This window comes from Anomalospiza imberbis, chromosome 2 (genome assembly GCF_031753505.1).
Source record: "Anomalospiza imberbis isolate Cuckoo-Finch-1a 21T00152 chromosome 2, ASM3175350v1, whole genome shotgun sequence".
NCBI lineage: Eukaryota > Metazoa > Chordata > Aves > Passeriformes > Viduidae > Anomalospiza > Anomalospiza imberbis.
The window spans coordinates 18,861,615-18,875,209 of record NC_089682.1 but is presented as its reverse complement, the minus strand read 5'-3'; the positions used below and the strand labels follow the sequence as shown (position 1 = coordinate 18,875,209).

Genomic DNA, 13,595 nt, shown 5'->3' with positions numbered 1-13,595 from the left:
CCAAACAGAAAATTAAACACACTTACACAGACTGGTCTTGTACCATGGTTGAAAAGTATCTGAAAGTACAGGGTATTTCAAGCAGTCAATGGATCATCTCCAAATTCTTGTTACAAAATACCACAATACTTGACTGTGCAGTGAGTGAACTAGGGTACAGAACTAATCTTGAATGCTTTAACATTAGAGAATTAATCATTATGAAAACAACTTTTCCTGTTGTGTTATAGGACAGCTTATGGTTAAATATGGGTAATGCAGTCAGTAATGAATTAGGGCAGGGGAATTGGGACTCAAAATTGTAATTTTGTAATTAGGTCTTTGAAGCCTATTAGGAACTGTTTTCAGTCTTTCTGTTAGAGGAGTAATATGTATTAAAATACTATCCTTGCACCTAGATCACAGGAACTCAAGCTTCCTACCCAAAATTGCAGTTTTTAATTACAAAAGCATTGCCATACTTGAGAGGTGCTTCCTTGCTATAGTGCTGCATAAAAAAAAAACCCTTATTTTATCCAATCTTGCTTATTAGAGGATATATTTATAATAATACAATGGTGTATTATGAAGTGAATTTTTCCATTCCAGTTAAGACAGTCTTCAGAAAGGATTTTTTTTTTCTTCTCTGAGAATAAATCTAATTAGTCTTTTTTTTTCCCAGTAATTTTCTATTGCTTCTGTGAAATTTTTTTTCTCCATAAAAATAAGTAAAGCAGAATTTCACTTGTACTGCTTTCAGTGATGAATACAGAAATAAAGTATATAAATTCTTGTGGTGAGAATTCAGGTCAGCTGCTTATTTTTGGAGAAGTTCCTCATTAGAGTTGAATTTTCAGAATTATGTTACAACAGTGGAAATGAATTTACAGTATTTGGTAAAGAAATTTCTTAAATGCAATATCACATAATCACATTATTTTGCAACTAGGTTGTTAGACCCCAAGTCTGGGGTCACGTAATTATGCCAAGTTTACACCCAAAAACTACACAAAAGGCATACAATACAATTGATGCACTATATGAATTGAGTTGCTTTATGGATCAGATTGTTGGAAGCAAACCCACTCAACTGCATTTAACAAGATGAGATGGGGGAAAGAGCAGAAGTAAAATTGCAGAACTAATCTTACTGTATGTGCTGCAGCTTGTGCACCCAAAATGCTTCTGAAGAGTTACAAGTGATTTCCAACAGCTCTGTGAAAACTGCCTCTGTTTTGACTGAATTTAAAGCCATGGGAACAGAAAATGGTGAGGTGTTTGGTGTTTAATTTTCTATGCTCTCTGGTCCATACCTGGATTCTGGTCTGAAGATCTGTCAGTTCAGCCTGAAGGGAAACATTCCTCTCTCGGCAGCATTCTTTATAGGTAACAAAAAAAAAAAAAAAAAAAATCACCACATTGCATTGCAGAAGTTGAAGGATTTAGCTCATATTTGTACACAAACTTTATATTGACTTCCACTGCCCTAGTGCAGGTATGCATTTTTGGTTTTCTTGGTAAGAGTATCTGACGTTTGCAGCTTTGCTGGAAGCTCTTGTCATAGACTTCCAGGGGTTTTAAATGCCAAATGCTTGGAGTCTGGTGCTGAGGTATTGGACTGTGGGGAGTGAAACCTGAATGTTTTTCTTGTACTGAAGGGCCCAAAACAGAACTGAGATAAAGATTCTACTTAGCCCTTTTTTGGTTATTAATGCTTTTATAGGCATACTTTATTCTCTTTTTCTGCAGTAGCCAGGTTAATTTCTGTTTGGTCTTTAGACCCATGCTCACCAAGGCCCTGAGTGCTTCCTCTGCCCTTGATGAAGGCCAGTCTCCTTCAATACTCTCTTCTAATTATAGTTTTTGTTAGTTTTAGTGTGTGCAAATACATTTTTGCAACGGCTCTCAGCAAGGACCTTACATTACATACACAGATCATACATACTGAAGCTTTAAGGCATCTGCAAGTGATTTTGTTATCATTTCCCCAATTTTGCTATCCATTTCTCTTTTTGGTTCTTTTTGTACATCTGTCTACATCAGTTTGAAGAGTCAATTTATATATTTCAAAGACTGAGCAAGATAACTGCTTTTCTTGAATAATTTCATGGGTAAATTATGCAATGTTACACTGAACGTTGTATTAACTATGAACAGGTGGGGTTGTATCCTCATTCTTGAAACGAGGGTCAGCACTTTAGAGAGAAGGCATTGCTGCAAGACCCTAGGACTGTGAATAAACTACCCAGATTTAAGATGAACACACATGAATCCTGATTTTGATAAATAAGTTAAAGCAAGTTGCTTTAAGTTTTCTTTTAGAAGACAAAGGGAGAAAAAAGGAATTGTGAATTCACCAATCTGATTATAAGCCAACTGATGACAAAACTCATAGATGAACAACTAAAGTAATTGCAGGTTCCTGGTTTATTTTAAATTGCATTCTTTACTCACAGCAGCAGCAATATACATTTGCTCTTACCAGTGGGTCCTCCCCTAACACGTGATGCAGTAGGAAGTACTTTTTTGGTTTTTGGTTATTTTGTGTTTCAGAGGAGGCAAGAGATTTTGTGCAATTTCTGAGGGAAACTGAACTTTTAAAATCAGTAAAACCAGTAACTCCCTGTGCCTTCAAAAATCAAACTATATTCTGGAGTTCTGAACTGCAGTGCATTTACTCCCACCCCTTTTGAAGGGAATTATTGCTGTATTTTGCTTCCCACATTTCATAGGTTTAGCGGGAAAAAAAAAAGCAGCAAAAGCATGCTCTGCAATTCTATTAATGTTTAGCTCAACCTGCAGTTTCACTCTGTACAGAATTGAAACTCCTGTGCTCTTAGATGGGTAACAGCAAGTTTCTAATATAAAGAAGAATCAGCCTTATTTCAAAATAAAATTCTGAGTGTCTGCCTAGATATTAAAATATCTGAAGTTTGTGGGTTTAGATTGCAAGGAAGATTTCCAAAGACCCTGTGCACCTGTAAAAAATTACTGGTTTGGGTGATTGGACACTGATTAAGAAACCCACTTGCAACCAAAACAAGTAGATACTAAGCAATTAATGTTCTGGTGTCACATAGCAGGGACATGGCTGGGTACTTGAAATCAGCGTACACAGTCCAGCTTGTGTCAAATCATTATCTTCTTTCATAATAAGTTAAGCACATTATCTTTGCTATAGGGTCAATAATATAAGCTATTCTAGAGTGGAAGCTATCTTTCCTTTGTTGTGACATACACAGCGAAATATCCAGAGCAGAGTAGCTAGTGTAGTGTTTGCTAGTGAAGAGTGAAGGTTTTCCTCCTACCAGAAATTTCTTGAATGGCCTTTCAACACACAGCAGGATTTTAGTAAGATTTTTGCATTAGTTATGGTAGCTCCCAATGAAAACCTCAGTGTTTTTTGAAAAGCATAATCCAGTTATCAGTAAAGAGAAGAATCATTCTGCATTGCAGTACTTCTAGTATTCAGGCAAAAGGTGAGAAATATAGTTCTGAATTAATAAGCCCTTTTCTAGGCCTCGATTGAAATGGCAGTGATGCTGTATAACTTCCCTGTTTATGTCCATATGACCCAGACACTAAACACAGGCAATTTGAAAGTATGATTACAAATTCTTTCCCTGTTTATTCTTCATGTTCCTATCACCTGAAATGAATTTCTCAGCTCCACCATAGTCAGAGAAATTATAAATTGCAATTTCAAATGTAAAAAAAAAAATATGTAGAGAAGGAAAGCATGAAAAGATCCCACTAACTCTACCTAATAAACATCCTAAAAATCAAACCAGTCTGTTCTGGTGAGCATGGAGGCTTGTAAGCATGAAACTGTGTGAAAAAAGCCATGTTCTCTGAAATGCTGGATTGTCATCAGCATAAGTCTATCCATGTAGTTTTAAGCTTGGGCCCTTCTACACTATCCCACACAGTTTTGACCTTGCTGTATGCAATTTCCTGTGCCCTTGCCACTATCCTTTTTTCCTCCTTGGGTTTGTTTCCCCTCCCCAAAGTCCCATTCACTTAATAGACATTTCTTCCATAAAGTATTCAAATTAGAACTGTCCCTGTTCTTGAAGCTATCTTCATCAGGAGTGAATGCCAAATAATAATAAGAATTACTAAACTTCCAAAACTGAACTATTGTTAACATCAATAACCAACTTCCGTCTCTCTTTTCATGCAGCTTACACTAAACAGAGGGGGTGGGGGAAAGGAGGAACTTGAGCTTCTTCAGATCTTAGTTTAGTCTGAAGTGACTGACTTATGCTTATATAACACATTTTTCTCCTTGCTGATTGAGCCTAAACTTTGTGGTCAAGTATTTCACAATTTTCCTTTGGAATTCCCCATGGTTTGGATGTTAACCTTTTTATGAGTAGGTCTTATAGTTTTTTATGGTGTGGTACTGTATCTAGGTAAAACACAGTTTGAAATGAAATCTCTATTCAAAAGTAGCATAGAAGAGAGCAAATTGCAGCATATGAGAATAAAAGCACATAGATGTATGAGTAACGTAAGAATTTGTTTAAAGGGGGAAAAATAGGAGTACTCAGTTATTTCTGTGGGGGTGGAGCTGTAGATGAGGTGCTGTTGTTTAAAGTGCAAATGTTTGAGGAAGTAGGTTGCAGCAGTTGTTTCACATTCAATTATTTCTCAAGTTGCAATCGAGGTGAAAAATAGTGATAGAGTAGTGATTTCTGCTGTTGTCGTGAGTGAGTTATGTCATGTTCCATTCTCTTCTGCACCTCAGCTGAACCACTGGAAACCACTTTGATGCTGTTTTCTTCTACTGTATTTTATAGTCTCTTCCAGCATCAAATCTGCCAGACCTGGAATCACACAGAAAATGGTACGTCAAACTTTCATTTTAAAATTGCTCTTAGGTATCTTTAAATGGAACTGTTATAGAAGACTTTCAAGAATATATTCTGCTTTTCTGTTTTCTAAATGGTATGGTTTACTTTTAAGGTTAGAAATTGCAGTGCATCATGACCAGAAAATAGAGTATTAATTTGCATTAATACTTACTGTACAGCAGTGCTACAGAACGAGCAATGGATGTCTTATCAAAATGCTCTAAGTTCTTAGGTGTTTATTTTTCTCTACCCTTTCCTCCTGTCATAACCTATAATACATGTGGAATCTCTACAGAAAACTTTCCTTCAGAAACACATAGCTGTACTGTTGCTGACTATTTGAAGAACACCCTAAATCATTACGAGTTTATGCACATGCCAGTTAAGATCAGTAGATTAGTTCTTTTCAAACTTATTGTAAAGCCAAGCATAGATTACTGAGAAAAGAACAACTCCCCTACTCTAGCTGTACTTTTAAGCAAACCTCTCATTGCAAAGACATTGCACAAGACAACATTGCTTTTTGCTCTTATTAGAAGTCATTTTTTTTGTTCTGGTACTATAATGGATGCAAGGTTTTACACATGTGAATAGCCAGATACAGCACCAGAATGTAACTCTTTACAGTTGAAATAAGTAATGCATTAAAAAGATTATCAGGAAAGGGAAGAACATAAAAAGAAATGAAGCACAAAGATGGTAATAGCTAGGCTGGCTCTGCAACAACACTTAGGTTCCTAAAAATACTGAAATATGTGAGAGTTCAAAACCTCAGCATTGTAAAAGACTCAAAAGTATTTTCTTAACATATTCAAAAACATATTCATGAAGACTTTCAAACCCGATTCACTGCACCTAATGTCAGGCACCTAAATGTGCAGCATTAATCTCTGCTTGGTGTGTACTCAGGCAGATGTCTTTCAATCTTCCAACTGAGCAGTTCCTGCAGAGAGGCCTCTCTCTCCTCTCTCCCACTCTATCTTGAATTTCAGTGCTGCTGTACTTCATGGGCACTTGCCTTGGGTAACCAGACTAACTCTGGGGTCCATTGGTCTGCTAATGCAGGAAATGGAGGCAGGCAGCTGCTGGGACATTACAGGCCATGGTAGCATAGGCATTCTTTGGTATTCCATTAGTCTCCTAACATCCTTTACATGTATAATAATATGCTGTGTCCCCTGAGAAAGAATGAAGGAAGGCAAATTTTTTTCAAGAATATATCCAGATTTTTCTTTGGTAGTGTCCCTTGTCACTCTAAGAAAGGGCTTCAATTTTCCATATAATTTAATAGCAATGGCAGAGTCCTTCCTTCTCCTTCCTACATCCCTGACCACATTACTGGAGAAGAAAGGGTTCTACTGAAAAGCTCAGGTGGTGAGAGAAAATGAATACCTTTTGTCTTTTTCAAATTTACTCCTCACTTACACTGATTATTCTCATTAATCATTTTTATACAAGTGCTTTTCTACATCAAGAGATCAAAAAACTTAATCCTGCTCTAAAGTGGATTGGCTAGACTGTACTGAAAACACTGGTGAGCTGTCTTACCCAGTGATCTCTGGGTGAGTTTCCTAAGTGAATTCCAATAAGCCAAATGATGGTTAATTTGATACCTAGCAAATGAAAACACAAGAGTTGGAGATAATAAAATATGAATACACAGGCATGGCCTGGTTAGTCTGTATGAGCCTTTCCTGAATAATTGTATGAATGACAGTCATGGCTACCAGCCATGGTATTTAGCTACCTTGTCTTTTCCCAGAGGATCTGCAGAAAAGAAGAAAGCACCATAGCACTTCCACAGAATGGGCAAAGAAACTGTGGTAGCACTGTAGCACCATGTCACTGTATCACGTTACACTGAAGACAAGGTCTGCAGTGGACTTTTACATTTTTCCTTCTATACTGGGGGCTCAGTAATTCCAAAGATGACCGAAGGAATTACCAAAGTGATGCTATATGGATGTTGAGACAAGATAGCAGAAGTGCAGTGTTGTGTGAGACTTGATCTGTCTTCTCTCCTATTGGCTGTTCTGCAAGTCAGCAGAGCACTCTTCCAGATACACAGATGCAGAGATAGATCAGCATAGTTCTCTAAGGTAACACAGAAACACAAATTTTTACAGGGGACACAGTGCTCAGAGTAAACAGGGTGTGCAAGAGGAAGCCTCACTTCACCTCCAAGTGTGTGTCACCTGCAAGGCACAGCTTTGGCAGCACTCAACAGGGTTCACACAGACTGCTTGACAGGTCTCTGTATGTTCTTGTGTCCCAGCTAAAGAGATAAAAACATTTCCATGTATCTTGAACATATTACCTAATCATCCGATATTCACTTGCTTAACTGGGTTTTGACATTTAATCATTATGCCACACGTAACTAATCCTTGTTGCTTAAGAGCCCTCTATGTGCTACGCAAGCCTCTACCACTGAGTTTTCAAGGGAGAAATGAGGCTGTTGATTTTTGTGGTGTGTCTTGTATTTAAAACTCTTGACCAGCACCAGACACAAGCAGTTAAGATCCTAGGCACGGCAGCAAGATGGTCAGGGCCTTTCTACCTGTGCCACACAAGCCAAGCCTGACAGCCTGCCAGCCAGGGTTTCCTTGACACTGACTGCTGCTGAGGAAGTAATTAGTAAGTTGTGAAATATTAAAAGCTTTTTCCATAATACACACAAACCTATGAAGTCGGCAAAGACTTGACAGACAGAGAAGATTTTTAACATGCCTGTGGGATTTTGGCTCTGGTTATGGAGTCTGATTATTAGTTGTTTATAGAACATGCCCAATTTTAAACTTGCCTTTGATTTTCATGCACCCACCTCATATTGATACATTTTTTTTTCATTCTTCTTCCCTTATTGGGCAGACAAAATGTAAACTGGTATTAAACTTTATAGAAATAAAGACACTAACTGGCTTAGGTCAACTCTACACCCATTCTAACACTTACTAGAGGAAAAATATGTATGATAATGTTAAATTTGAGTTAGGAACTCAGTCACCTGTTAGTGAAGTTTTGACAGTTTACACAAGCTTTTAAGTGAATATAGACTTTATCCATCTTGCATACCCTTTGAAAAAGTAACTGTGCTCATCTATGCTATTTTGCAATGGCAATCTGCAGTATGCTTAATAAATCTTATTATCCCTTAAAAAAGAATGTTCACAGAGACATAGACTTTATTCACCCTTTGTCACTTTATCAGGAGATCTTTTTTTAATATTTCATTTTTCAGAGAGTGGTATTTAAATTAATACTAGAATTCTAGGATATAATAAAAAAAGCATTTGAGGGAAAAATCAACATGTGCCTTCCAAAACTTCTAATCCTACTTACACATCAATTCCTGGTCAGTGTGAGACAAGAACCAGAATTTAGATGTATAGTTGGCCTGACCCAGTGTATAGATGAAATATTCTCATTGCATTAAACTAATACCTCTATTTTTCCTGGGTTTTAGGTACCTTGTGCAAAGATGTCAAATGCGTTGGCATTTATCTTGCTCTTCGTATTCCCAAAGCTGCTGTCAGGGGCTTGGTTTCCCAAAACTTTACCCTGTGATGTTAAATCTTCAGAAGGTACCGTAACAGTGGACTGCACCGACCGGCGCCTTACAGAAGTCCCCAAAGGGATCCCTGGAAACGCTACCAACCTTACCCTGAGTATTAACCATATTCCCCACATCTACTCAAAATCCTTTGATCGTCTTGAAAACCTCCAGGAGATTGACTTCAGATGCAACTGTGTGCCTGTCAAACTGGGTCCCAAAGATCATGTGTGCACCAGCCCCCTGAAAATTGAGAATGGCAGTTTTGCTGCCCTGACAAGATTGAAGTCATTGTACTTGGATGCAAACCAGCTGTCTGAAATACCCCGAGGTCTTCCTGCTACTTTAACCTTGCTGAGCCTGGAAGCAAACCATATCTTTTCTATCCAAAAAGCCAGCTTCTCAGAGCTAGGAAACGTGACGGTACTGTATCTTGGACAGAACTGTTACTACCGCAATCCATGCAACGTTTCATTTGAAATTGAGGAAACAGCCTTCCTGGCACTGAAAAAGTTAACCATACTATCCCTCAAGTCCAACAACTTAACACAAATCCCACCCAATTTGTCATCTACTTTAAAGGAACTGTATATCTACAACAACATGATTCAAGAGGTTCAAGAACAGGATTTAAGTGGTCTTCCCAACCTAGAAATTCTCGACCTAAGTGGCAATTGCCCACGTTGCTATAATGCCCCATATCCTTGCATTCCCTGCCCCAAGAGCTCGATTCAAATACATTCAAATGCTTTTGACTCCTTGGAAAATTTAAGGATTTTGAGGCTTCACAGTACCTCTCTTCAGAGCATACCCAGCAGCTGGTTTAAAAACATCAAGAATCTCAAAGAACTTGACCTCTCCCAAAACTTCCTCATGAGGGAGATTGGGGATGCTCAGTTCTTGAAACTTCTCCCTAGCCTTGTGCAGCTTGATCTGTCCTTTAACTTTGAACTGAAAGTGTATTCTCCCTTCTTGAAACTTTCTAAGACATTTTCCTCCCTCTCTAACCTGGAAACCCTGAGGCTCAAGGGTTATGTCTTTAAAGAACTGAGGGCACAAGATCTACAGCCACTGCTCAGTCTTAGGAATCTAACCATGTTGGATCTCGGGACTAATTTTATTAAAGTTGCAAACATGACAGTGTTTGAAGAATTCCCAGCTCTTAAGTTCATTGACCTCTCAGTGAATAAAATTTCTCCTTCTTCAGGGGAAAGCAACTTCTATGGATTTTGCTCTAATCCTGGCATTTCAGTCGAGCAATACAACAGGCAAGTACAACAAGAGATGCATTATTTCAGGTATGATGTGTATGGGCGAAGCTGCCGTTCCAAAGACATAGAGGCTTCTTCCTACCAATCTTTAGTTAAGGAAGATTGCCTTAACTATGGAAAAACTCTGGATTTGAGCAGAAACAATGTGTTATTTGTCATCCCCTCAGACTTCCAAGGACTTAGCTCCCTCAAATGTCTCAACTTGTCAGGTAATGCAATAAGTCAAACTTTAAATGGAAGTGAATTCTCTTACTTGTCTGGATTGAAATATCTGGATTTTTCTAACAACAGGGTTGATTTGCTATACCAAACTGCTTTCAAAGAACTAAAATTTTTAGAAATTCTAGATCTGAGCAATAACAAGTATTATTTTCTGGCAGAAGGTGTTACTCATGTGCTTAGTTTTATGAAAAACCTTGCCCATTTGAGGAAGCTGATGATGAATGAGAATGACATTTCTACCACTATTGATACAGGAATGGAAAGTCAATCTCTTCGAATTTTAGAATTCAGAGGAAATCGTTTAGATGCTTTATGGATGGATGGCAATGCTAGATACTTGTCCTTCTTCAAGAATCTGACCAGCCTGGAAGAACTGGATATTTCCTTCAACTCACTCAGTTTTTTGCCTCATAGTGTTTTTGAAGAAATGCCTCCCAGTCTCAAGATCCTCAACTTAACAAATAATCGACTGAAGAGTTTCATCTGGGGAAACCTCCCCTCTCTGAAGAACCTAGTAACTCTGGACCTGAGCAATAACCTTCTGACTAATGTTCCCCGAGAGCTGTCCAACTGCACTTCATCTCTCCAAGAACTGATGCTCCGAAACAATCGCATTCAACGTTTAACCAAATATTTTCTCAGAGGTGCTTTTGAACTGAGGTACTTAGACCTCAGCTCAAACAGGATTGAAATAATTAAGAAATCTAGCTTCCCTGAAAATGTCATTAACAACCTGCAGATGCTGCTTTTGCACGGCAATCCTTTTAAGTGTAACTGTGAGGCTGTGTGGTTTGTCTGGTGGATCAATCGGACGCAGGTGACCATTCCTCTTCTGGCCACTGACGTCACCTGTGCTGGCCCAGGGGCACATAAAGGAAAGAGCGTGGTTTACTTGGATCTGTACACCTGTGAGCTGGACACATCGTATTTGATCCTGTATGCTCTGTCAGCTTCAGCCATCCTTGGCTTGATGGTGTTCACAGTGATGAGCCATCTCTACTTCTGGGATGTGTGGTACAGCTACCATTACTGCACTGCCAGGCTGAAGGGCTATCGGCGCTTGTCTTCAGCAGCTGCCTGCTACGATGCCTTTATTGCCTATGACAGTGAAGATCCAGCTGTGAATGAGTGGGTGCTGCAAGAGCTGGTGGAAAGGCTGGAAAACCAAAAAGCCAGGCAGTTCAATTTATGCCTGGAAGGAAGGGACTGGCTCCCAGGACAGCCGGTCTTTGACAACCTTTCCCAGAGCATTCAGCTGAGCAAAAAAACCATCTTTGTGCTGACCAACAGGTATATTAAAAGTGGCCGCTTCAAGACAACATTTTATATGGCTCATCAGCGGCTTCTGGATGAAAAAATGGATGTCATTATCTTGATATTTCTTGAGAAGGTTTTGCAGAAGTCCCGCTATGTCCGTCTGAGGAAGAGGCTGTGCAGAAGTTCAGTCCTGGAATGGCCAACTAATCCTCAGTCTCAGCCCTACTTCTGGCAGTGCCTGAAAAATGCCATAGCCATGAGTAATTCTCTGGCTTACAACAAGCTTCTCCAAGAAACTGTTTAGTTTTGTCCTTTCCCTTAAATTTTGTTATGTTGCACATGCACCTTGCTTGGCACTTTTTAGTATGCAGCAAGCAATGATGCACTACCCCCTGGAAGTCACTGTTACAGAAAATCTCCACTTCCAGCTTTTTGTTCACTATAGGCTTCCAGCATCTCCTATGGTTGGGTGAAGTGTGGGTTGACACTTGGTCAACATGCTAAATCCACAGAGTGATGGAGTGTTTGGACCATGCCTAAAGTTGCTGCTGTTCAGACACTGTTGGAATAAATGGGATTTTAATAAAAATGTATAGTTTCTCTATTTGCTCTATTTATGAAAATCAAGAAAAGAAATCACTGACACATTTGTGCCTGGAAATGACTTTAGAAAAGCCCATTCTTTGATATTAGGAGTTGGGAAAATAAAAGCTTTCTTATCTTTTCATCCTAGGCTTTCAGCTTTTGAGTCTCCCATTTCTGTCTGAGTGGGGAAACTGGGGAATACAAATTCTGTTTGGGCTGATGTCAGGGGTTTGGGTCTGGTATAGGAACTCTCCCAATTGCACAGTCAAAAAGCACACAAATCTGAAGAGATTTGGAAGGATGTGTGTGGACTGAAACAGAGAGGTATGAGTTCAGAAGATCTTGTAGGCTGTAGGTGAAAAGGAGTCATAAGATAAAGGGATTCCTTGTGCATGGGTGCAAGAAGACGACAGCAGATTGGCAGAGGGAGAGGCACAAGGCAAATTGAGAAAATCAGTTAAATCAAAGAGACAACGTATTAGATATCTTCCAGATCCCTTCCAACCCAAACCATTCTATGATTCTGTGATCTCAGCTGCCTCTGGTGGTTCCTTGCCTAAGTCCTCTGTCTGGTCTAAAACAGGGACTAAAAATAAAAGGGTGGCTGGACAGGAACAAACGCAGATCCAAACCAATGTGGTTAATCCGACGTTCTCTGTTTATTTTTTACAGACAGTAGTTTTTATACACTTCTAGATAGTTTACAATCGTGAGCACACTCTCATTGGCAAGCAAACATTGTTTGTTCCTGTCTTAAGGTGGCTAAAGTTTCACCCTGCAGACCTATATAATTCACACCTAGATAGTTCAGTACATTGTGTTATACCTCAACATAATTTCTGACTGCGCCACAAACTTATTCTTAACTGCACCACAGGTTTTCAGGCCTCCGAGTCCCACATCTGAGGCCGAGGCTGGGGTAGCTCAACCTTCACTCTAAACATATAAATCACGCACATCCAGATCGTGACCCATTTCTCTCAGAAATTGCTCTACACTGGTCCTTTCTTTAAATAGTCCCTTTTTGATTTAGTTTAGTAGACATGCAGACAGACAAGAACACAAAAACAAACAAGAAAACTAATGCTCATATAATATTACAGACAATAAGGATTTTTTTCCTCTCCAAATTATCATGGTGGTGTTACTGATTTACAACAGAAACAGGAGAAAGATCAGGGCCTATTTAGAAGAGTGGATGCTTTGATTTTATTTTACCATTGAAAGGAGGATCTGGGGAACTAAAGGCTTGTCAGCCTGACATCGGTGCCAGTGAAGGTCATGAAGATCATCTTCAATGCCATCACGCAAGAAGTACAGGACAACCAGGGTATAAGGTCCAGCTGGCTTGGGTTAATGAAAGGCAGGTCTTCCTTGACCAAGCTGGTCTCCTTCTGTGACAAAATGGCCTGCTTAGTGGATGAGGGAAAGGCTGTGGATGTTGTCTATCTAGAGTTTAGTAAATCCTTTTACATAATTCTCCATAGCACTGTTTAGCCAGGAGAAAAGGTGGATCAGGGAGACCTTATCACTCTCTACCACCACCTGAAAGGAGGCTGTATTCAGTGAGAGTCAGTCTTTTCTCACATGTAGAAAGTGACAGGATAAAAGGAAATGGACTGGAGTTGCACCAGAGGAGGTTTACATTAGATATTAGGAAAAAAAAAATTCATGGAAAAAGTTGCCAAGCAATGGAACAGACTGCCCAGGGAAGTGGTGAAGTCACCATCCCTACAATTATTCAAAAAGCATGTGGATATGGCACTTGATATGTTTTAATGTTGAACATGGTCATGGTGCTAGGTTGATGATTAGACTTTCCAACCTTATTTTATGATGCTGTGATTTCTTATGGTTGTGTTTGAAGTTTGA

General features: G+C 39.2%; 1 protein-coding gene across 2 annotated transcripts; it reads left to right on the top strand.

Annotated features, from left to right (window-relative positions):
• Nucleotides 1-4,435: 4,435 nt before the first annotated feature.
• LOC137468379 (toll-like receptor 7) lies at nucleotides 4,436-11,958 on the top strand. 2 transcript variants are annotated; one of them, XM_068180060.1, is made up of 3 exons: nucleotides 4,436-4,691; nucleotides 4,782-4,828; nucleotides 8,302-11,958. In XM_068180060.1, the coding sequence occupies exons 2-3, from the start codon at nucleotides 4,826-4,828 to the stop codon at nucleotides 11,440-11,442; spliced, it is 3,144 nt and encodes a 1,047-aa protein (XP_068036161.1). In that variant the 5' UTR covers nucleotides 4,436-4,691; nucleotides 4,782-4,825; the 3' UTR covers nucleotides 11,443-11,958. The 2 variants fall into 2 exon arrangements, with proteins under 2 accessions (XP_068036161.1, XP_068036160.1); XM_068180059.1 differs by having other exon boundaries at nucleotides 4,691-4,828.
• The last annotated feature ends 1,637 nt before the right edge of the window (nucleotides 11,959-13,595 follow it).